The following is a 24,311-nucleotide window of genomic DNA, read 5'->3' on the forward strand; positions in this document are numbered from 1 at the left end:
CATCCTAAAGGAAATCAGTCCTGAATATTCATTGGAAGGACTGATGCTGAAGCTGAAACTCCAATGCTTTGGCCACCTGATGCAAAGAACTGACTCATTTGAAAAGACCCTGATGTTGGAAAAAATTGAAGGCAGGAGGAGAAGGGGACGACAGAAGATGAGATGGTTGGATGGCATCACTGACGCAATGGAGATGAGTTTGAGTAAACTCCGGGAGTTGGTGATGGACAGGGAGGCCTGGCGTGCTGCAGTCCATGGGGTTGCAGAGTCGGACGTGACTGAGCGACTGAACTGAACAGAATTTTTCTATTTAGTCTCTACATTTCACCGGGGTGCCAGGTCCTCCCTGCTTCCTGCATGTGGACTGCAGATACCCTTTCATGTCTCAGAACTGACGCAGCAGTCTTCGTTTACTGTGGTGATCTCAGGCTGGTTGCTTCCCTGCTTCGTCATACCTCCCGGGTCCTGTGGGTCTCCTGGTAGAAGCTTGTTCTGTGGAAAGCAAAACAAGCAGTTCTCTGCTGGGGTTCTGAGATGCTCACCCTCGAGTGTGGAAAGATGATTGTGTCTCTCTTTCTCCTGCAAACTATTTTAAGGGAAAAAAAAAAGGGTAATAAGCATTTAGAACTTTTTTCAGTCAAGAAGGAACATAGACATGGACCATGTGCTCCAGTGTTTTTGTTCTATTGAAAGGATTGTTGATAACTGTCCAGAACACGTGCCCTGCACTGAGTGGCCTCAGCCTGTAAGAGCTGCAGGTGCCACAGGCAGGGCTCCCTCTGGTCCCTGTGCCGAGAGCCCTGTTTGCAGGTGTCATGATGGATTTCGATGAGCTAACCACACTCACTCGATGCTAGTTTGAGGTTATCAGTGGGAAGGAAATGAAGTTTCTTCTCTCTTTGAAAAAGCAAAATGTTTCATTTCTTATTTGCCTAAGGCCCTTTGTTTTTTTCAAAGAATATTTCTTCTGACTTTTTGTATAGATACGACTACCATAGATTATAAAATAACATGGTACCTGCCTCTTTTAAAAATTATATTGACCTACAGAATTCCTTTGGAACTCTTTGTTTAGTGAGAAAAATGCTTTTAAATGAAGCATTAGGTGACATTGTATCCAGATTCTTTAATAGTTGAGATATAGAGTAACTATCTAACAATTAAACAGCACTTTGTTACATACCGGGGCTTCCCTGATGGGTCAGTGGGTAAAGAACCCACCTGCAATGGAGGAAACACAGGAGATGCAGGTTCAGTCCCTGAGTTAGGAAGATCCCGTGGAGAAGGAAACTTGGCAGCCCACTCCAGTGTTTTTGCCTGGAGAATCCCATAGACAGTGGAGCCTGGCAGGCTATAGTCCATGGGTTTGCAGAGTCAGACACTGCTAAGCATGCAGGCATGCATAACACACTGTTATATACAAGGCACATTTAGGTACTAGTCAGAAATTTAAGTTGCCATTGAACTGTCTTAAATATTTCCTGCAGGAAAAACTCGCAAATTTAGAATAGTGTTTTGTATCCTGCCTATAAGGTTACGTGTAATAGCATATGAATGTATAGTTACACCTTGGTGTAACTGCTTGTGTTCTGGAGGTTTTTCCACCTTTGCATCAGAACATGAAATATGAATGGATTAAGCCAGGCAGACCCTGGCCTTCTTTGCTGTTTGCCCTCTTAAGTCGTGGACCTGACTTTGAACTGAATGCCCCCTGAGCTCTGTAGAGTCTGCCTGTATGAACCAAATGCCCCCTGAGCTCCATAGCGTCCGCCTGTACAGGTGACGGTGTATACAGCGTGTTTTGGTGTCTGCCGTTGACAATGCACACGTGCAGCGACTGTTGCACAATGTGCTGCTTGTGGCTGAATGTGCAGAACAACTTGTTCTGTGAGCAGCTTTCTTAAGTATTGGTAATCTTTGGGACTTGACACTGTCAGCTCCAAGGAGATGGTGCAGTAACAAGCGTTTCCTCGAGGGTCTCGCAGCCCTTCCTGGGGCTTCGTTCTGCCACTGTTCAACATGCATCAGTCCCCAGAGCTCCCCACCCCCACCCCCCTAATCCTCTGTGTGGTATTCACGCACCTTTGTGTCTGGGACCACTGGCTAGGCCTCAGACCTTCCACAGCTACCTGGAGGACATCATCAACTACCGCTGGGAGCTGGAGGAGGGGAAGCCCAACCCTCTGCGGGAGGCCAGCTTCCAGGACCTGCCCCTGCGCACCCGAGTGGAGATTCTCCACCGCCTCTGTGACTACCGGCTGGACGCAGACGACGTCTTTGACCTCCTCAAGGTGCGTGACTGACAGGCACCCTCCCTGGAGCAGTGGTTCAGGGAAGCCTGCTCTGGTTGTGCTGGCTGCTTTGGTGTGTTCCCCTTTCCATATACCCGGTCCCCGCTGACATGGGAACAGTCGTAGGCTCCTGTCTCCTCTGTCATCAGCCAGAATTGCGGTTATATTAATCACTGAGTGTTATTTCCTGAGGTCTGAAATTTGACTTTGCATAATTATGATTTATGACACCTCCCAAAGATTTGACCCCATCCCCACCACACGCTGCATGCACGTGGCAGAAGTGTGCTGGGTGGGGCTCTGGCCACCTCTCCCCCACCTGATCCTGCCCTCACTGGGAGGTCGACAGTGCCTGTGGGCTTGGGTGGGAACCGTGGTGAGATCTGTAGCTCAGCCCAGCTCTGCCTTCACCGAGGCCTTGGTCTCAGTCACCGGGGGCGGCAGTGAGGTCATGCTGGTGAGTGGGGAGCCCTGGGCTGGGCTGGGCTGGGCTGGGCTAGCCGGCGGGCCCAGTGTCATGTGGGATGAGGCTGCCGCAGCACTGACTTTCCTTTCGGGCTTGTCTCTCCTTCTGTGGGTCCCAGCCAGATATGTCACAAGTTCGTCAGAATTCTTTTGGTTTTCTCTGTTTTTGGCACCATGGGGGCAGTGATGGGGATGGGAACGGTTTGAAATATTTCCACATCCTGTTCTTAGAGCAGGCGCCTTCTCCTGGTCTGATACATCTGGACCCGGACTGAGAATTACCCCGGGTGTTTGGGCATTGTAATGTGAGGTATCTGTGAGACTATGTTTTGGATCCTCGTTTCCATTTTCTCTTGTTGCCCAAACCTCTTTCCCTGTCCTGCACAGGGCCTGGACGCAGACAGTCTCCGGGTGGAGCCGCTGGGCGAGGACAGCTCGGGGGCCCTCTACTGGTATTTCTACGGAACGCGAATGTACAAGGAGGACCCAGCACAAGGGGGGTCCCATGGAGAGCTCTCTCTGAGCAGGTACCTTCCTGAAGGTCGTGTTGCCGTAGCCACGGTCATTAATATCCAGTGCCTCCAAATTCCACTGCACAATTTAACTTCTCTCATGAAGGAGTGAGCTGTGTGTAGCAAGCAGCATGCCTGCAAGGAGGCACTTAACACAGAAGCACAAAGGATTTACTCTCTAGCCCTGCTCCCTGGGGTGGCGGTTCTGGTGCCAGTTCTCAGCAGTGCCAGCGTGCCCTGGGCCTTTCCCTGTGGCAGAGTGGGTTCTGGAGAACCCCATCCTACCTGGTGTCTTGTCAAGAAAGAGACCTTGGGCAACGTCCCAGAGCTGTGCTGCCATCTTCCCTGCACTTCAGGTTGCTGGACCCTTTGCTGTTAGGGAAGCCTGAAAAGTGAAAGTCTCTTAGTCGTGTCTGACTCTGCGACCCCATGTAGTATACAGTCCATGGAATTCTCCAGGCCAGAATACTGGAATATTCCCTTCTCCAGGGGATCTTCCCAATCCAGGGATCAAACCCAGGTCTCCTTCATTGCAGGCCAATTCTTTACCAGCCCAGATGTTCATGTGGGAGACGTCGGTTTCCTTGGCTCCACGTCTTACTAATAATAATGGAAGACGTGAGGTCGCCCTGTCCTGTCCCCATAACTGCTGCCTTTGTCCTGTTTAGTAACCTCGTGGCCAGACAACTGACATTTCTGTTTAATGTACTACTTCTTAGGGAAAGTGAAGGCCAAAAAAATGTCTCAAATGTTCCTGGGAAAACAGGTAAAAGGAGAGGAAGACCCCCAAAACGGAAAAAACTACAGGAGGAAACTTTCTTGAGGTGAGAAAATCTTAGTGAGTGAAGATCCCTAACCCAAACCCTTATGTTGGAAGGGCTCGCCTCGTCCTTGATCTCTTGTGTCTTGGGGAGGATGTGGGTGTGCACTGGAGTCTTTGGGGTCCCGGCCTGGCCCCTCTCAAGTTACTAGCTGCCTGAGAGCCCTCCCCCCCGGGCAGTGGAGGCTCTGACAGTGGAAGGCACCAGGAGCCAAGCCTGCTCACAGGAAGTGCCCTTCAGATTCCTTCGCCCCAGATTTCTGCACAGGAGGTGGAGTGAGTTAATACTGTGAGTCCAGCAGTTCTTTCTTGGTGAGGAGGCTTCAGCAGTAAACGTCCTTTATTGCGTTTAGAACTCATTTTGTCAAGGTGAGACCTTAAACATTTTTATAGTGTTTATTTTGTATTTAATTTTAGCAAAGGGAAAGATTGTTATATTTTGGGAAAATTTTAATTAATTTTTTGGCCACATTGTGCTTCATGCACGCAGGATCTTAGTTTCCCGACCAGGGATCTCCTGCAGTGGAAGCTCAGAGTCTTGAGCACTGGACCATTAGGGAAGTCCTGGGAAATTTTATTGTAGTAAGTCGTTGTCTTTCAGGAATACCCACCATGTGAATCTCAGTAGAAGAGTTTTGAGGGTCTGGCCTGTACTGTGTAAAAATACTTTTATACCTTTTACTTAAGGATCAGATATACAATTATTCACTTATGGAAGTTAAGTCACAGTCTTAAAAATTCTAATAACACAGGGCAAACTGCTTCCTTGTTCTCTGGTTTATTGTTAGAACTGCTTCAATAAGCTAAATGCCCAAGATTTCACTGTTTTGCTTATTAACTGCTAATAAATGTTTTTAGGGATCTGATTATGAATCAGTTGATCAGAATTTGGTTTTTTTAACAATCAGTGTTCCACTTAACTTTCCTGAAATTTCGACTACAGAATGCAAGCTTTCCTCCCACCAGAATTTGTGAGAAATAGTCCTGTCATTGTATTTTATACATGAGACATCAGTTTCTGGGTTTTGTTAGCAGCCTACTCGCCCATGTAAATCCAGCAAGCTGTTCTGTACATTCACCTTTGGTTCCCTTGAGCCCCGGGATCAGAGCCACAGTGGGGTGGCCTCACTTCACAAGCCCAGTGCTCTGTGCTGCCCTCTGCTGGTGACATTATTCTGTAGCGTTCTGAATCCAGTGCAGTATTGGAGTATTTTTAAATTAAATAAAATTTTGTGAAATTCAAAAAGTAAAACTAGTGAATGTAACAAAGCAGATACAGAGAACAAACTGGGGGTGACCGGTGGGGAAACAGAAGGGGGAGGGGCGAGCTAGGGGACAGAGGTACAAATGATTATGTCACATAAAAGGCTGCTGGGACGCACTGTACAGCACGGGGATGTGCCAGTGTTTTATAATAACTGTATATGGAGTGTAATCTTTAAAAATTGTGGTCGCTGTGTTTGTTGTACTCCTGAAAATATACCTCAGATAAAAGGTTTTTTTAGAAGAATGATAAAAAAAAAAAATACAGTAAGATATGTGTAGAACAGGGAAAAAAAGTGAAGAGAAAGTTCAGTCCCTAAAATAATTTTTAATGTTTTCTAAAAATAAATTTAAAGTTCAGTTCCTCAGTCACACCAGCCACATTTCTGCCGAGTGAGTGAGTGTGGCCTGTGGCTGCCTTTGTTGCACAGCAACGATGCGCAGCATTTCCATTCTTCCAGGAGGCTGTGCAGGGCCGAACATTCAAAACATGTCCTTCATGGTCTAGGGAGACAACACTGTTGGGCACGTAACACTGAACGTGTTTGTATCTCATATCATTAATGGTCCCGTTTTGCAGGAAATTTCGTTGACTTTGCTGAGGTCAAGGTGGCATGTCTTGAGTGGGAGTGGGCGACCTCAGAACCTGTGTTGCTCACTTCAACCTGCTGTGGGGGTCAGTTCAAACAGTCTTCTGTTCAGTGCAGCCCTTGGTCGGGTAGCGAGCCCTTTCCTTCACCTTTAACTGTCAACACTGAGCTCCTCCATTCCTGGGCAGTGGTGCCGTTCCTGTGTGTTGTCCTTCTCCTCTCTGTGCCAGCTGGCCCACCTCCGTGTTCCTGACCTTGCTCTGTTGACGTGTCAGAGACACACACACATTCTCTCCTGGTGTTAATAGTAAGCCACTGTGCCTTACACACACACTCTCTCTCTTTTCTGATACTAATAGTAAGGCAGTGTGCCTTATACATACACACTTAGGCACACACATTCTCTCTCCTAGTATTAACAGTAAGCCAATGTGCATTACACGCAAACACACACACACTTTTCTGATATGAATAGGAAGCCAGTGTGCCTTCCTTCCAGGGAAGCACAGAACAATTTTGGCCGTGTTTTTGTTTTAATGGTGACCCCTTTCCTTTGTTCTAGTGACAAGCAGGAAGAAAACTCCTCAGTGTCTGAGTTGCAGACGAGAAACGGTAATGGCTTTCATGGGGGTTGGAGGGCTTGTATCACCTTCCAGAATCTAGTGCAGACTGCTGGGACCACTGCAGCAGTCTTCCCACCAGCCTGCTTGCCCCTCACACATCATCTCCCTGTGGCCATCTCTCCTCCTCACGAATCACTCTAGATCAGGACCAGGTCACTTCACTTGAGCCCCTTCCCAGGCCCAGCATACTAGACTGCTAACGTTGGGATGAATGCAAAGCTTCTCAAGAGCTTTCTTTTAACGTGAAATACTTTACAACATAAGGATGTGTACTGTGTTCTTATGTAGACTTTTTATGCAATCTGTGATCCAAGTTACAAACATTTGAGGAGAAAAAGCAATTTACAGTATCTCAATGTAACAAGGAGCACTTCTGAAGCTCAAAGCCATTTATATAGAAAAGCAGATGCATTGGAACATTTCTAGGTTATTAGAGTCTATCAGGGAGGTCACCATAGTTGTATTTGTATTGGTTTCATAGCTCTTAGTTGTGAACAGGAGAGTAGCCGGAACATCTGAAGTATACATTATCAGCCTTAAAGGGTAACCCAGGGAGCCAGTGAACCTGAGGGCAGAAAGGAGAAGGAAATCCATGGGGCCTGTTTCCTGACCATGACTTTCTTTTCTAGGGTCCCAGGGACCAGGGCAAGGCTCCTGGTGGCTCCTGTGCCAGACTGAGCAGGAGTGGAGACAGGTCACCGAGAGTTTCCGGGAGAGGACCTCTGTGCGAGAGCGCCAGCTCTACAAACTGCTCAGCGAGGACTTCCTGCCTGAGATCTGCAGCATGATCGCCCAGAAGGTGCGTACACAGGCCCACATAGGGCGAAGCTGCTCTGGGCAGGGTGCCTTCCTCAGAGGCTTGTGCTGCCCCATGCTCTGCTGAGCAGTCCAGCTTTCCTCTTTCCTCCAGCTTTCCTCCGGGCCCCAAGGGTAGGACCTTGAGCCCCTGCTCTCCTTACTGTGGGTCCTGTGATTTAGCCCTCACACTCCACCGCATCCTCACGGCTCTTGGACCCCAGGTGTGTCTCCACAGAGCGTTCTTTGCATACCTCTCCTTGTGCATACACTGCTGCTTTTTCCCCCTTTTTAGAAAACTCCTCTGGTGGTCTCCCTCTAACAGCAGATCTGAACAGACCTGTCTGAGGGTTGTCTTTGTTGCTCCCTCAGTTCCTCCTCTAACCTGCCGGCACTCCAGTCCCAGCCTCTTCCCGTGCATCCCCTCTGCTCCCTTGCCTGTTCCGAGGCTCTCAGGGCCCCGCTGGAGTTGTTTCTGTGAGCTCTCCCTGGACTGTCTTAGCCTGAGCTTTCCCCTGCAAGGTGTCTCCTCATCCTAAGTCCATTTCATTGGGAGTTGTGAAGGTAGCTCCAGGCCACGGGCCACATCTTCCTTGTCACCATAAGCTCCAGGTGACTCCATGGCGTGCCTGTTCTGTGGTCAGTGCCTGATAACCATCCAGTTTCGATAAAATTGATGTTTCAGATTCTTAATGGTTGTTAACAGAAAGCATAAGAATGCCAGCCCAGCCCTGAAACCTGGGGAGAAAGAAAATTCCTGCTCTAGCACATCTCGGGGGCAGGGGAGGGGAACACAGTGACAGATACAGTGACAGTGACATGTTGTGAGTTCAGTGATATTTGTAACTATTGAGCAGATCGGTGCTTTGGGGTGAATCGTAGAAGGTCTGACTTCATTGCTTCAGGAATCGCGTTTTCATGTGAGTGTCTCCTCATCGGTGTCCTTTGTCCTGGTAATGATGATTCCTCTTCGATCTTGTCATCCACAGCCCACTGTGACCATTTTTGTCCAAGACTTGAGATATGGAATCTAGTTTTCTTAGAGTAACTATTTAAATGGAGATGGTATGATTAATGACAGCACCTTAAATCATCTGTAAGGCATGTGCCTAACCTGCTTACACTCTTTTGTAATTTCTGCCTTTTTAACTGAAAAGACTTTAGATTAGGGAGTTAAGGGTAAAATTTTACAAGCATAAAACAGGTGGTTTTGATACAGAAAATTTCAGGAGTTGATTCTTTGCGAGAGAAGAACTTAAATCTTAAATACAATTTTCAAGAACCATGACATTAGAAACTAAAGAATGGAATAATAGATTTGATATTTTGAAAGCTGTCCAGTACTGTAAATAGGCAAGCTTTAGTTAAATTGGGTGATTACACACAAAAATCAGAATCGGCATTATGCAGTAGAAAAGCTTAGCAGACCAGTAATTAGGGGAGTTTTCACACAGGGATCCCATCAGAAGCTCCAGAACCATTCAGATTTATTCACTAAAACTAAGAAATTATAATTTGCAAATAGTTATCAAATGAGGAAAGAATTGGCTTGGCTACCATTGACATACAGCTATCTTAGTGCTCCATTCCGGATGAATTTAAATTCCCTCCTTGCTCAGTGATGTAAATGCAAGTTCCATGGAATGGACCAGCAAGATCGCAAGGAGGATTTGGAGCCTGCTGGAGCCCACGCTGGAGCCCTCTGGTCTGTCTGTCACGCAGTTTAGAGCAGTAAATGAGTTTAAACGGCTGTTTCCATTTGCTAAGAGGCCTGAGAGACCTGGACTGCACGGGAAGGGGGACGCTGAGGGTGGTGTTTAAACAGGAGAGTGTGGGGGCAGGAGTGAGGGGTACCCTCCTCTACTCCAGACTTGCTCTAGTTTTCAGCCCTATGTCTCCTAACACAGATGTTCCACTGGCTTTTGAGGCAGTGCGTGGTCAGAAAACATTTCCTGCAGGCTGTGTCTGACGGCCTGTGCCAGTATGGACCCCCATGGCCTTGCAGTCATTGATGTTACAGCTGGCTATCTGTCTGCCTTGAGCCCTGAAGAGGGAAATGCTCATTCATGAATTTCTGTGTTTACAATGTATTTGGACTCATCCTTTCTTTTTTTCTTCAGCTCGTAAATACATTGGTGCTTGGAGGTATATGAACAAGTCTCTTCGGTCTCCGTGGAGGTTTCTCTTCTGCCTGAGTTCCTGATCTCCCAGGTCTCCTCTTCCTTCGGGTCCCTGGCTTTGCAGTGGCCTCAGTCAGCTGTCCAGCCATAGTTCCCAACTGGTTTTCTGCCTCATTTGCCTGGATGGGCTCCTGCTGTCTGCTTACCTGGACAGTTTGAAAGCTCATTCCCATCTTCTGCTCACTACCCTGGACTGAGCCCTAAATGTCCTATTTTACATCTCAGCTTGCCCAATAATCTGAATACAGACAGACAGGAAGGTTCATCACTGGCTGCCAGCAAAAGCTTAGCTTTAAACACTCAAGTTTTTGGCTATTCTTTGCAGTGTTGTTTGTTTATTCCACGCTTCTTGATATTGAAGAGGTTCTTGATATCTGTTACAGTACTGAGTACCTTGGAGAAAGCCTCTGGTGTGGCGTGAGTTTTGTGCCTCTGTTTAAATAGCCAAAAAAATCTTCAGGTCTTTAAAGGCTTATTGGCAGGTTTTCTGGTCACCCAGGAGTCCAGTCTTTTGGCCTCACAGTGTTTTCATTATGACTCCGGGGAAAATACCAGCAAAGGGACACTGTGCTGACCTCTGAGACTCTGTTCCAGTGCTTGTTTTTGTCAGGAGACTCTGGGCACATCTGTGGCCAGGGAGTTCAGGTCCTTATTGTGGTGCTGGAGTTGGCGGGGGGCGGGGGAGTGGGGGTGGACGGGGAGTTCTGGGCTGGGCTTCAGCCAGATTCTGTTTGTAATGTTCAGAGGATTTCTCAGCTGTGTTTCAGACTCCCTTTTGAAGAAAAAAAGTTGCAGTATAAGATATTTTTATAATTGCTATTAATATATATATATTTTGATTCTTTTATTAACTTTACTTGTTCTTTAAACTATTGAAATTTAAACTATTAAACTGTTACAGTTTAAAATACCACAACTGTTACAGTTTAAAATACTGCCACAAGTAACTTCAAGTCATAAGTCTTATCCCTTCTGGGGTGGCCCACGGCCTAGAAAGTTGCGTGGAAATTTAAAACATTCTTGGTGCACTTCGTACATGTTTTTTCCTAAATGTGTATGATGCAATTTGTGTAAAATGAAAGTGTTTGAGAATTCACATCAGATGGGAACTACTGAATTTGAAAAACATTAATTATAGTGAATGAGAATCGACATAAGAAGTGTGAGGCACAGCGGTGTCTCACTGAGCAGAAGTGTTTACAGCAAGGAACCTGAGGTGGGGGAGCCTGGAGAAGGCAGGATGGGGGACAGGCAGGGATTGAAATGGACAGAAGGGCCCCAGCAAGCAGGGGCGGTCAGGATCATGCTACACAGGTAGGTCCTGGACCTTGCTTCTTGCTCTCAGCCTTTGTGTGAGCACTCGGCTCTGAGTTTTGTTGTTGTTGAGCTCTTGGAATCACACTCTTTTTTTTTTTTTGAGATGTAATTGATGTGTAAAGTTAGTTTTGAGTATACAGCATAATGATTTGATAGCTGTGCACATTGCAAAGTGATCAGCAGTAGGTCTGTTAATATCTGTCACCTCACACGGAGTTTTTTCTTGTGATGAGTAACTTTAAAATCTACGCTCAGTGTTCACATACACAACACAGTATTATTGACTGTGGTCACCATGTTGTATATCTCATCCCCTTTCCCTTCTCCAGGGGATCTTCCCAACCCAGGGATTGAACCCAGGTCTCCTGCATTGCAGGCAGATTCTTTACCACCTGAGCCACAAGGGAAGCCCAGGAATACTGGAGTGGGTAGCCTGTCCTTTCTCCGGCAGATCTTCCCGACCCAGGAATCAAACTGGGGTCTTCTGCATTGCAGGTACATTCTGAACCATCAGGGAAGCCCATCTCATCCCCAGGAGTTACTTATTTTATAAATGGATGTCTGTATATCTGACTGCCTTCACTCATTTTGCCCACCCCTGTCTATTCTCTGTATCTTGAGTTCAGTGTTTTTAAACTCCACATGCAGGTGAGTGAATACAGTATTGCTTTTCTCTGACTTTATCTCACTTAGCATTAGGCCCTCAAGTCACGCATGTAGTCAGGAGTGGCAGCGTTTCCTTTTTGTGACTGAGTAACATTCCCTTGTGCATACACCACCTCTTCTCCACCCACCGATGGACACTTAGGTTATGTCTGAGTCTTGGCTATTGTGCTTCAGTGACCTTGGAAGTTGTATTCATGTTTAGGCTAGTGCTTTTACTTTCTTTGGAAAGATATGCAGGAGTGGAATTGCTGGGTCAGAAGATAAAATTCTGTTTGTTTCTCAAGGAACCTCTGTACTCTTTTCCATAGTGTCTGTGCCAGTTTATATTCCTGCCGATAGTGCACAAGGGTTCCCTTTTTTCCATATCCTTGTCAGCACTTGCCATCTCTTGTCATTTTGTTGATACCCATCATGGGCATTCTAACAAGTGTGAGGTTTTGATTTGCATTTCTCTGATGATTAATGATGTTGAGCCTCTTTTCATGTGTCTGCTAACCATCTGCATGTCTTTCTTGGAAAAGTGTTCAGACCCTCAGCTCATTTTTTAATAGGATTATTTGTATGCATTTGAGTCTTATCAGTTTGCTTTTTTAAGATACTCTAATTTCAGGTGACTAAATTATTATTTTTTATTATTAATTTATTTTAATTGGAGGCTAGTTACTTTACAATATTATTGTTTTTGCCATACATTGACATGAATCAGCCACAGGTGTACATGTGCCCCCTTGTCCCAAACCCCCCTCCCACTTCCCTCCCCATCCCATCCCTCTGGGTCATCCCAGTGCACCAGTTTTGAGTACCCTGTTTCATGCATCAAACTTGGACTGGTCATCTATTTCACATATGGTAATATACGTGTTTCAATGCTATTCTCTCAAATCATCCCATTGAGTAAGTTATTACTTCTTACGTGCTTAGTATAAATATTGATGTATTTTAAAAACAACTAACTAGACAAAAAATTGTACAATGCCATTTGTGTGAAATGTCCAGAATAAATAGATCCACAGAAAGAGAATCACTTGGTGGTCGCCAGGGGCTGGAGCGTGAGGATGTGGCACGGCTGGGCTGGGGGTCAGGGCTTTGTCTCTAGGGCTGAGGGTACTCTGTGGTCAACCAGATGGTGGTTGCCAGGCACTGTGATTATGCTGAGCGCCCCTCAGCTGTGCACTGACAGTTGTGAATTTCACCTCCATATCTTTATGTATGTTTCTAAATGATGCATAATCTCTGATTTTGCAGCAGTCCTTGGCATTTGTGATTTTCCTAAGTTTTAAAATTTTTGGTTTAATATATAAAAGATAGTTAATAGGAACCTACTGTATAGCACAGGGAACTCTATTCAGTGGTTTGTAATGACCTATATAGGAATGGAGGCGGCAGGGGATGAGATGGTTGAATAGCGTCACCACCTAAATGGACATGCATTTTAGCAAACTTCAGGAGATAGTGGAGGACAGAGGCACCTGGAGTGCTATAGTCCATGGGGTCCCAAAGAGTCGGACATGACTTAGCTACCAAACAACAGTAACTAATTCACTTTGCTGTATAGCAGAAACTAACACAACATTGTAAATCAGCTATACTCATAAAAAATTTGAAAATTCTTATTTCATTTTTAGCAAAATATCTTAATCTATTTAAAGTCAGTTTTATCTCACCATAAAATCTATACATGGTAGCAACCTCTTGGTACTTTTAACATTTGAATTTTAGAATTTAGTCCCACTACTATGTGATCTCTATTAAAAAAGTTAATAACAATTAGATCATTGTAGAACATGTAATACTGGATGATTTCCCCAGCTTATTTGGGAAGGGGTTGTCCTGTGTCCTAAAGAATTTATACATTCTTATAGAAAACTGGGGAAACCTAGTGTAAAAAGTAAAGGAGACTTGGTAACAGGTTCCCTGTTTACAGCTTCATGTGTTTTCTTCAGGCCTTTTCTCTGTACATTTATTAAAAACCTGGGGTCACACTGCCTGTTGTCTTGTGACTTGTGTTTTTCATTTAATATCATGAGCCTTTTCATATTTCATTAAATGGTCCCCAGAAAAACAATTTTAATGACTACACAGTGGTTATGTAATTTTACCTATTTTAAACCTATAGGACATTTACAGTTTTTCACTATTTTAAATAATGTTGACTGTAACGTACTCAGAAACACTTTGCCTGACTGTCTAACTGTAAGATAAAATCACACAATGTCATTACTCTGCCCAGGGTTCCTGACATGTGTCTCGCTTGTCCTCTGGAAGATCCGTGGCCCCAGCACTTTGAGCCATGTGTTACCGCTTCTTTGCAGACATGTCACTTTTTTTATCTTTTACAGTTCTGTGAGTGAGTAGTCTTATTTCATTTTTTCTTAGGATCATGGATGTGTTTTATCTACCTTCTGTGAATATTGTACTCACGTTGCATTTTTTTGGTGGTCACAAGAAGTCAGACATGACTTAGCAACTGAACAGCAACAGCTGGGTATTGCTTTAGATATCTTTCCATGTTAAGAATAATACACTGTTGAATTTGTTGGAAAAAATTTTATAGATAGCCTTAGGATGTGCATAATGACCTATTTCTCCCTTTTCTCCTCCTTGCATTGACTTCAGGCAGGAGACGTCTGTCTTGTTTGTTTACCAGGTTACTGTTGTCACTGAGATGCTTGTCCTCTGTAACATGTCTTTGTTGTGGCAGGAGGGAGCACGTGCCACAGCGTGTCCTTCCTTAGGCAGGGGAGGACACGCTCATGCTGTCCTCACTGTGTGGTTAGCACTTGCTTTTCTCTGCTTTTTCATTGGGTCTGATGTGTAGAAAATGCAGCACTTTCTTTGAAGGAAGTAATTCCGCCTGCCAGGCCTGTGTTCACCTGTCCCCTGCTTGTTTGCCGCCCCATCCATGGATCTTTGTTGAGCTGAGCAGAGGAGAGGTTTGGTCTGCTTTGCTTTGTTAATAGCAGCTCCACATGACTTCTCAGCAAGGGAGAGATGTTGCCACAGTGGGTGTGATTAGAGACCTGTGGAGGGTTGAGGGGGCAGAGGGTGGGAAGGTGCTACCCTGTCAGTGGGAGGCTTCTCCATGAGATTCCTGCATCAGCCCCATTTCTGAAAGCACATCTTGCTCATGCAAACCCCGTTCAGACCACCCATTCTGGTTACAGGACCCAGAAGTCAGCGAACTTTGTTTAATTCTGTTTGGGCGACTGACTACAGTGTCATGTGTGCAGTAAAAATAGTTTAAAAAGTTTTCATCTCTTTTCTTTTACTCTGAAAGATTTTTACCTTGTTTGTTAGCCAGCTCTTTTAAAGTCAGGCTCAGAATTTGAACAGTAAAAATGACTTTCAGAAGGTCTATTATCTAGGCAAGAGCACTTTCTATTTCTGAGTCAAATGATAATTGAAAGTCGTTTTAAGGACCATTAAAAAGTGGAAAAAATTTCAATCAGATTGGTTTCTGTGTTTAATGATGATTTTGTATGTGTGGCATACATATGTATGCCCTTCCCTGGTGGCTCAGACAGTAAAGAATCTGCCTGCAGTGCAGGAGACCTGGGTTTGATCTCTGGGTCAGGAAGACACCCTGGAGCAGGACATGGCAACCCACTGTAGTATTCTTGCCTGGAGGATCCCATGGACAGAGGAGCCTGGTGGGCTATAGTCCATAAGGTCGCAAGGAGTCAGACATGACTAACACTTTTCATTTGGATGGCAGTCTGCTATCATCTTTTTCTCTCCACTTCAAGACCACTTGTGTAATTTCCACAGAATGAAGATATTTATGTAGAAAATTCTTAGATATTCTTTCTATTGAAAAGAAAAACATATTCCTGACTTAGTTTCACCTGACTTGGAATAATTGATGTTTCTTGCTAGTGTAATGTGCATTTTCCCTTTGCAGACACCTGATTCTTTTTTCTGTATCTGTGCATCTTACAGGCATTCTCTGTTATTACAGGTAACAATTATTACCTCTTCAATAATAATTTAAAAAAAGAAAAAGTTTTACCTTACACATCAGCACAGAAGTCCAGGGAAGAAATTGAACATAATGATTTCAGCCCTAGCTTGAGTTTTGTGGGCTACAGATGGCTCAGAACTAGAGCTATTGGAAACAGACTTTCAGAAACTATTGATGGTAGTGGTCCTGGTTATTTTTTTGTTCCTCAAATTTCTTAGGCAGGTGCATCTCTGTGCTGTCATTTCATCTCTTTTCTATTCCTTAAGACAAAATGGTGGCCCTTCCCACCGAACCCTCCTTTTTTTTAATTGCTTGATTAGTAGAGAAAAGTACAGAAATGAGGAGTTTCTGATGCGTGCAGATGACTGAAGTTGTCTGTGCTGTCTCCCCCTTTCTTTGTTACTTAGGGGAGATCGGTGCCTCCTCTCCACTCTAGCCTCCTCTCCAGAAGGTTGTTTCCCAGAGACGATGAGTTGTGTGACCACTGGGCCCAGCTCGCCCCTGTTCATTCCCCATTGTGTCTTGTGAGTGTGTGTCTGTACTCATTCTTTGATTGCACAGATGACAGGATGAACTTGCATTTAAGGCAGAAGTCATCCAGCTGTCTAATGCTGTGTGTGGGAGAGAAAATGTGGACTCTTTACTCAGAGCAAAGGCCTGGTTTTGCTTTATTACGTGTTGACTCAGCTTCTTGGCTCCTCGCAGGAGACCCCTGTGCTCAGCAGGATAGAAAAACAGAAGCGCCGGGAGGAGGAGGAGGAGCGCCAGATCCTTCTCGCGGTGCAGAAGAAGGAACAGGAGCAGCTGCTGAAGGAGGAGAGGAAGCGGGAGCTGGAGGAGAGGGTCAAGGCTGTGGAAGGTAGGAGTGGCTCTGCTGGGTCGAGTGTGGGGGCGGGGGCCCTGGGGCCTGCCCCTGCAGTGTCCTTGCCCTTGTTCTGGGTTCCTTCCGTCCCACCTTTTCGGCTGGGCTACATCTGGCCTTATAATGTGATGACACCTCGCTTTCCCAGTTACTGCCTTCTGATTTGTAATAGGCTAACTCCATTCTGACCTTGATAGCGATTCTAGAACCCTTAGTGTCTTTAATGCACTGATGTAGCCTGTACCACACTTGTTCGCATACACAGCACAGCATCATGGACTGGACTGTGGTCAAGCACATGGTGCCTCACATCCCGACTGACTTGTTCTGTCACTGGGGTTCACACCTCTTGGCACCATCACACAGTTTCACTCACCTCACCTCGACCTCCTGAATCTAGGTGCTGAGGTACCCCACTTTCGGACACTGACAGGTCTTTGCATGTTCTCAACTACTGGGACTTACTAAAATACATCAGACTGTCTGGATGAGCACCACAGGAAGTTGAGAGATGACCAAGAGCTGGGCAGGGCTGAACACAAAGGCTGGTCTCCTTTGTGAGGTTCCGCCTTTAGGACAGAGAGGTGGTTGTTCATCTGCTGCATAGAAACCAACCCAGAGGGTCTAGCAAAATGAAGACACAGAAGAATATGTTCCAAACAGGAGATTAAAACCTCAGAAAAAAGTAATTTATTTGATAAAGAGTTAAAGTAATGGTCATAAAGATGCTCACCAAAGTGGGGGAAAGAATGGATGAACACAGTGAGAACAGAGAATGAAAATATTTAAAAGTGCCAAATGGAAGCCTCACCACTACACCAAGGCTGGTCTTCATCCAAAGAAGGTGATATGTATATGGTGGGATTGGAAGGGAGTCCTCTGTTATGAACTCCTTCCGGAAAACCAAACGATTAATTCCGACAAGTACGGCTCCCAGTTAGACCAAGTGAAAGCAAAACTCGACGAAAAGCGTGCAGAGTTAGTGAACAGAAAACGCAGAGTCTTCCATCAGGATAAGGCAAGGCTGCATGTTTCTTTGATGACTGGGCAAGGCTGTTACAGCTTGGCTGGGAAGTTCTGATTCATGCACCGTATTCACCAGACATTGCACCCTTGGGTTTCCATTTGTTTTGGTCTTTACAGAATTCTCTTAAAGGAAAAAAATTTCAGTTTCCTGGAAGGCTGTAAACGGCACCTGAAACAGTTCTTTGCTCAAAATGATAGTTTTGGGAAGATGCAATAATGAAGTTGCCTGAAAAATAGCAGAAAATAATGAAACGAAATGGAGAATACATTAATCAATATGATTCTTGGTGCAAATGAAAAATGTCTTATTTTTACTTAAAAATCAAAGGAACTTGTTGGCCACATGTTGACAAGTAGTAAATATTAGTTCGCTCCTGTCTGGAACAGGCTAACAGAAGCATCAGAATTCCACGTTATACTCATCACGTCACGACGTGGGAGTGAGTGAGGTGGTGGCATCACTTGTGGAAGAGTCGCTGTAGCCGTGGAGGGGCACCGACACCGCATCCGCCTGAGGGCCCCGGGGAGGAGTGTCAGTCCAGACAGTGATTCTTAGGACATGAAGAATCAGTTGGCTGGTTGCTAGTTGTGAAATCCTGAACTGAGTTCATGAGGCCTGATGTTTAACAGTTTGATACATGGATGTGCGTTAATTTAGTTATACTTTTCTTTAAGCTTGAAATCATTCTCTTTCTTAGAAACCAATTTTAATAAAAGTTATTAATAGCAAAATGCCTCTGATTAATTAAAGCAGGTATAGATTCTCTTACACATACAAGTTTGTTTTTACTCGGGCATAAAATTGGAGCAGAGGGAGCTTGGTGGGAGCGGGTGTCTGCGGGCCGTGTCTGCTCCCACTGGGCACCTTCCCGCCTATCCCTCCATCACGTGTCTTGCCTTCTGATAGTGTCCCGAGCCCTTGCTTCTTCCTTGCCCACTGCCAGCAGGCCAGCAGTGCACTGGCAAGTGTGTTTCTCGTGGCCATGTCTGGGAGCCAGAAAATGCCTCCCCTTTCCAGCTCCTGGCCTGTCCAGCTGGCTTCTTCACTTCCCCTGCACCTCCGGCACCGGTGTGGATGGGGTGGGCAGCTGTGCCAGGGGGGTGGGGGCCACAGAGTGAGGATAACCAGTGTGAGCATTTCATAGGGCTTGTACACTATTGGTATGTTTGGATTGAGGTTGGTCTTAAGCAGGAGATACTTACTGTCTTCATGTGGGCAACATAGAGTGGGCTGGAGGTGGTCAGCGAGGGTGACCATCTGTCGGCCCTCTGCTTCCCCTTTCCCTCTTAACCTGCTTTCCTTCTCTCTTGTTCCTTCCCCTGCCCACCAGGGCCCGCTTGCCTCCCTGACCCCCTGCTCTGTGACTCCCAGGACAGGAGTCCATAAAGCCTTCTCTCTCTAGCACTGTCCTCTCAGCACAGAGAGGTTGGCAGAGGGCGCAGTCGAGCACGCGTCTCCCTTGTGGAGTCCTGACCGGCCTGTGCTGTGTTCTTGCAGATCGAGCCAAGAGGCGACGGCTCAGGGAGGAGCGGGCCTGGCTGCTGGCCCAGGGGAAGGCGCTGCCCCCCCAGCTGTCCCATCTGGACCCCCAGTCCCCACCTCGGGCCGAGAAGAGGACGAGAGACCCGTGAGTGTGGAGTGGCCCCCAGCCCTCCTCAGCTGCCTGGTGCGGGGTCGGGCCAGCTGTCATTGTGTAGATGAGGGAGGGGATGAGTGTGCTGACCCTCACTCCCTCGTGTTTTCTGGAGGTCGTCAGTGTTACAGACTTACCTTAGCAGAGGTTTACAGAAGTTCACTGGGGACTGTTCCAAGTCTTGGTCCGGAGAGCTATGTGTCAGGTTGAATCTAGGGCCCTGGGGAGAGCAGGGGGGTCTCAGTCACTGCTGATTTCTCCCTCTCTGATGCACAGCTTCGAGCTAGATGATGACTTCACCGCCATGTACAAAGGTCAGTTCACACGCCCCACTCGGTGTTGCACTGAGTGTGTTCCCAGGTGCGGGTGCTGACCCTGCTCTGTTCTTTGGCCCTCAGTTCTGGACGTGGTGAAGGCTCACAAGGATTCCTGGCCCTTTTTGGAACCAGTGGATGAATCGTATGCCCCTAACTACTACCAGATCATTAAGGTAGAGGCGGCCTTGTCAGCTGTACGACTGTGGCGTGTGCCTCTGTGGTGGTTGTGTTGTTGTGTAATCAGCTGGCGCTCCTCAGGGCTGGGTGCTGGATGCTTCCCAGGCTTTCAAACAGCTCCTGGTGGGGTGCGGACTATAAAGCACTGTTCCTCCAGCAGATAATAACGAGTGTGGCCTGTTGTAGGTCCCCATGGATATTTCAAGCATGGAGAAGAAACTGAATGGAGGTTTATACTGTACCAAGGAGGAGTTTGTGAACGACATGAAGACTATGTTCAGGAATTGTCGAAAATACAATGGGGAGAGCAGCGGTGAGTGGAGGAGGGGTGCTGTGGTTCTAGCCTGCTGCAGCAGCAGGACCAAGAAAAACAGGTGTATCCAGATGAGGAAACGGACTTTCTCCAGGTTTAGCCGTTTTTCAGGACTGTGAAGAGAGGGTGTGTTGAAGCCATGGGCTGGGCTGTGTTGGGCCCTGTCCGTCCTCCACGGCCAGAGGCGTGGCGGCTGCTGCCCCGGTTTTCGTCTTGGGCCTGGTCATCCTGGGCCTTGCTCACCCACCGTCTTAGAGTCACAGGGCAGACCTTGGATGATGCAGCCAGTGTCGCTGCAGGTGCCGAAGCTTGGAGGTTCAGTGATTGTACTTAATGTTTCTGCAGTTTGGCATTGAAGAATTAAATTTTTACTGGTTTGGGGTCCTGGGGCCACTGCGCCAACCACACAGGCTGGACAGTTTCATAGGCCAGAAATTGTGTCCCGTCTCGTATCTGTAGCCCTAGAAAGCAGGAAGCATTGAAGACTGGCAGACTCGCAGTTGACTGGGGGGAGGTGGTCTGGGGGCCTGCCTGGTGCAGGGGCTCAGACCTCTGTCCCCCACAGAGTACACCAAGATGTCGGACAACCTGGAAAGGTGCTTCCACCGGGCGATGCTGAAGCATTTTCCTGGGGAGGACGGCGACACAGACGAGGAGCCGTGGATGCGGGAGGAGGAGAGGCGGGAGAAGAGGCGGGGGCGGGGTGCGCGGGGTCACGTGTGCACCCGCTCCCGGGACTCGGAGGCACCGGGCCGGAGGCAGCCCGCGGAGAACGGAGGGAAGTCGCTGCCCCTGGGCCGCCGCGCCGCTGCCTCTGGGGCAAGTCAGAGCAGCTCCGTACAGCCCCCTGGCCAGGTGGGTGCCTCAAACGGCTGCTGCCTCCTCTGGGCCCCTGCATCTCAGTGGACCTAGCCAGCCTCTCTTCTCAAGCTAGCCAGCAAGGATCAGCTTCATCCCATAGTGGTTTCTCCTGACTGGGGACTGGGGGGGTGTGAAGTTCTCCCCCATCTTCATTTAGTCTTCATCTGTCTTAAATACTTCTTGTTAATCATTAGAACTACACATCCTCAATGGGGCAAAAATTTGAACTAAAATCTCACTCCTTGTAAGTTAAAGCTCTGGGTACATCCAGTACATAAATGCACCTCTCGCGGGGAGCAGCGGGGAGGGGCTCTGGGGGTGGGGATGGAAGCCCCTGCTCCGCCCTCTGTAGGCCGGGGCAGTGGGGCTCCTCCATGAGCCGGAGCCTGGTCTTCAGGACGTGAAGGGTGTACTCTCTCCTCCTCCTCCCTCCCTCTGCCCCGTGCCCTCCAGAGGCCAGCAGGACAGGGAGCGTTTTGTCCTCTCCGAGGGTCGGACCCTGCTGAAGTCAGTGTCTCCTCTGGAGCCCCGGGGCCGCCCGCCCGTGGGCCTGGCCCGCAGCCCCCACCTCTGGCGGTACAGGTAAGCAGACTGCTCAGCACGTGCAGGTGCAAAGATGTGTTCCAGAAATACCATCTCTCCCCAGGGTAAATTGAATTCGTAGTCCCCATAACCATGGGGTTAACACAGCTTCCCTTTTTCTATTGCCAGCCTCCAGCTGGAATTAACCACCACCGAGGCCCTGGGTGTGGCCCCCCTGATGAGAAGCTGGCGTGCGGAGGGCTGGCCCCCCTTGCTGACATGGGCTCTCGACCTGGACCCTTGCCGCTCGGTCAGATGAGCGGCTCCAGCCAGGACGGGCATGTGTATCCCCCTGCTCATTTCCAGCCAGGGCTCCTTCCTCCCAGGCACGGGGGTGCTCCAGCCCGACCCCCAGACTTCCCCGAGAGCCCAGAAGTCCCTCCCGGCCATATGTACCGACCCTACAAGTACCTGAGCCGAGTGCATTCTGCGGTCTGGAACGGGAGCCACAGTGCTGCAAACCCAGGACCCTTGGGGCCAGACGAGAAGCCCCCCATGGGGCCAGGACCTTCTCACCAGCCCCACCCTTTGGGTCACATGATGGATTCCCGAGTGATGAGACCTCCCCTCCCCCCAAACCAGTGGACAGAACAATCCGGCTTCCTACCTCACGGCGTTCCTCCTTCAGGGTACCTGCACCCCCCATGTAAACCTGGCGGACAGCGGCTCCAGCCCCCTGCAGCCCCAGCACTGGGTTCTCTGTTTGGAGCGCCGGCCCCAGCCCTGCGGGGCGTGCAGGGTGGGGACTCCATGCTGGACAGCCCTGAGATGCTGGCCATGCAGCAGCTCTCCTCCCGCGGGTGCCCGCCAGGTGTGCCTTACCACCCCCACCAGCCTGCACCCCCCCACCAGCCTGCACCCTCCCGCCTGCCTGGCCCTTTCCCACCCATGGGCCTAGTGGCCCCCAAGCCTGTCTCGGGGGACTCTGGGAGGACACAGGACAGCAGTGATGTGCAGGAGCCTGAGAACGGCCAAGGTAATGTGTGCACGCCGCCCCCCCCGCCCCCGCATCTGCCCTGTTAATTAGTGACCCGTCTTTTTATGGCCTCGGATCCCTTTCACTTGAATGTCTCTGAGTTGAGCCGGCCACGGTCAGGGTTTGCGGTGACCATGCCGCACAGCTGCAGTGCTTGCAGTGTCTCCACTCGTGCTGAGCCTTCCCGTGCTCGCTCACTTCACTCTCAAGATAACCTTGAGGGAGCTGTGACTAGTATTCTTGTTTGTATGGATGGAAGCTCCAGGGCACAAAGATGGTTATTTGCCTTCATCCAGCTCTTAAGTGGGGAGACCGATTCGAACCCGACATAACGGACCTGGTATCCGTGTGTCCAAGTTCTGCGTCGCCCAGCCCCACTTGAAAAGGACTGCTGAAGTGACCCTCAGGGAACATGTTCTCAGGGCTTCACTCCTGGCCCAATTCTCTGCATGCCGTTCTCGTCGGGCCCACATCTGCATGCACTGAGGGTGGGGAGCAGTAGTGAAATGGGCATGTCATCAAGAGGGTTCTAGAAATGCTGTTTACAAGAGTAATAAACCCAAGTGCAGGAGAAGGGTGGTGGACCTCCCCTGTGTGACTTATACCGGTTGAGGACGGACATCTAGCCTGTGTCCGTGTGGGAGCCGTGGCACCTGGGTGTCTACAGAGTGTGATATGGTTCCTTGTAAACTGGGTGGTGAGCCAGGAGCGCAGACTCCCTTCTAGTGATTTCTTGGAGGGGAGGCTGACTCTGTGAATGCCACCTGCAGCACGATTTTCCAGGCATGATTTCAGACGTGACTGGAATTCAGAGCTTTAGAGGAAGAGTCTCCGGAGCAGTCTGTCTGCTTAGTTGCCATGATGTTTGTGTTGTTTTGTTTGCATTTTATTTTTTCTTAATGAAGTATAGCTGATCTGTAGTGTTGTGCTAATTAATATCTGCTGTACAGCAGAGTGATTCAGTTATACATAGATACATTCCTTTCCATTATGGTTTATCACGGGATATTGAATGTTACTTCTCTGTGCTTAGGTCAGACCTTGTTTATCCATTCTGTTTATAATAGTTTGTATCTGCCAACTCCAATCTCCCTGTCCATCGCTCTCCATCTACCCACCCTTTTTCTTGGCAGTAACAGTGTGTTCTCTATGTCTGCGAGTCCGTCTCTGTTTCATAGATAACTTCATTTGTGTCATATTTTAAATTCTACTTATCAGTGATGCCATACATTTATCTCTTTCTGATTTACTTCATTTAGTATGTAATCTCTAGGTCCATATATATGGTTGCAAATGGCATTATTTCATTCTTTTTTATGACTGAGTAATGTTCCACAGTATATACGTACCACATCTTTATGCATTCATATGTCGATGGACATCTGGGTTGTTTCCATGTCTTGGCTATTGTAAATAGTGCTGCAGTGACACTGGGATGCGTGTATATTTTTGAATTATGGTTTTCTGCAAATATATGCCCAGGAGTGGGATTGTAGGATCATATGTTAACTCTGTGTTTAGTGTTTTAAGGAACCTCCACACTATTCTCCATAATGTTTGTACCAATTTGTATTCCCACCAACAGGTAAGAGGGTTCCCTTTCTCCACATCCTCTCCACTGTTTATTATTTGTAGACTTTTTAGTGGTGTCCATTCTGACTGGTGTGAGTTGATACCTCATTGTGGTTTAAATTTCATTTCTCTAGTTCAGTGATGATGAACATCTTTTTATCTTGATCTCTTGGCTATCTGTATGTCTTGATTGAAGAAATGTGTGTTTAGGTCTTCTGCCCATATTTTGATTGGGTTTGTTTTCTGGTTGAGTTGTATGAGCTGCTTGTATATTTTGGAGATTAAGTCCTTGCTGGTCTCATCCTTCGCAGCTATATTCTCCCAGTCCGTAGATAGTCTTTCCATTTCTTGTATGGTTTCCTTTGTTGTACAAAAGCTTGCAAGTTTAATTTTTGCTTTAATTTCTACTGCCTTGGGAGATTGGCCTATGACAGTTAATGTCAGAGAATGTTTTGCCTATGTTTTCTTCCAGGATTTTTATGCTGTCATGTCTTTAAGCCATTTTGCG

General features: G+C 47.5%; 1 protein-coding gene across 1 annotated transcript in view; it reads left to right on the forward strand.

The window, feature by feature from the left end:
- The window catches only part of CECR2 (CECR2 histone acetyl-lysine reader), a 114,393-nt gene that overhangs the window by 82,856 nt on the left and 7,226 nt on the right, over positions 1 to 24,311 (forward strand). Inside the window, exons 3-15 of the mRNA XM_081589909.1 lie at positions 2,108 to 2,291; positions 3,144 to 3,283; positions 3,988 to 4,092; positions 6,504 to 6,553; positions 7,194 to 7,363; positions 16,189 to 16,342; positions 18,870 to 18,999; positions 19,282 to 19,319; positions 19,404 to 19,495; positions 19,686 to 19,812; positions 20,378 to 20,667; positions 21,127 to 21,255; positions 21,385 to 22,231. Of these exons, the coding sequence (XP_081446035.1) occupies positions 2,108 to 2,291; positions 3,144 to 3,283; positions 3,988 to 4,092; positions 6,504 to 6,553; positions 7,194 to 7,363; positions 16,189 to 16,342; positions 18,870 to 18,999; positions 19,282 to 19,319; positions 19,404 to 19,495; positions 19,686 to 19,812; positions 20,378 to 20,667; positions 21,127 to 21,255; positions 21,385 to 22,231 (2,456 nt within the window). The remainder of the gene's footprint in view (positions 1 to 2,107; positions 2,292 to 3,143; positions 3,284 to 3,987; positions 4,093 to 6,503; positions 6,554 to 7,193; positions 7,364 to 16,188; positions 16,343 to 18,869; positions 19,000 to 19,281; positions 19,320 to 19,403; positions 19,496 to 19,685; positions 19,813 to 20,377; positions 20,668 to 21,126; positions 21,256 to 21,384; positions 22,232 to 24,311) is intronic.

This window comes from Giraffa tippelskirchi, chromosome 4 (assembly GCF_054371585.1).
Source record: "Giraffa tippelskirchi isolate mGirTip1 chromosome 4, T2T-mGirTip1v1.2.pri, whole genome shotgun sequence".
Lineage (NCBI taxonomy): Eukaryota > Metazoa > Chordata > Mammalia > Artiodactyla > Giraffidae > Giraffa > Giraffa tippelskirchi.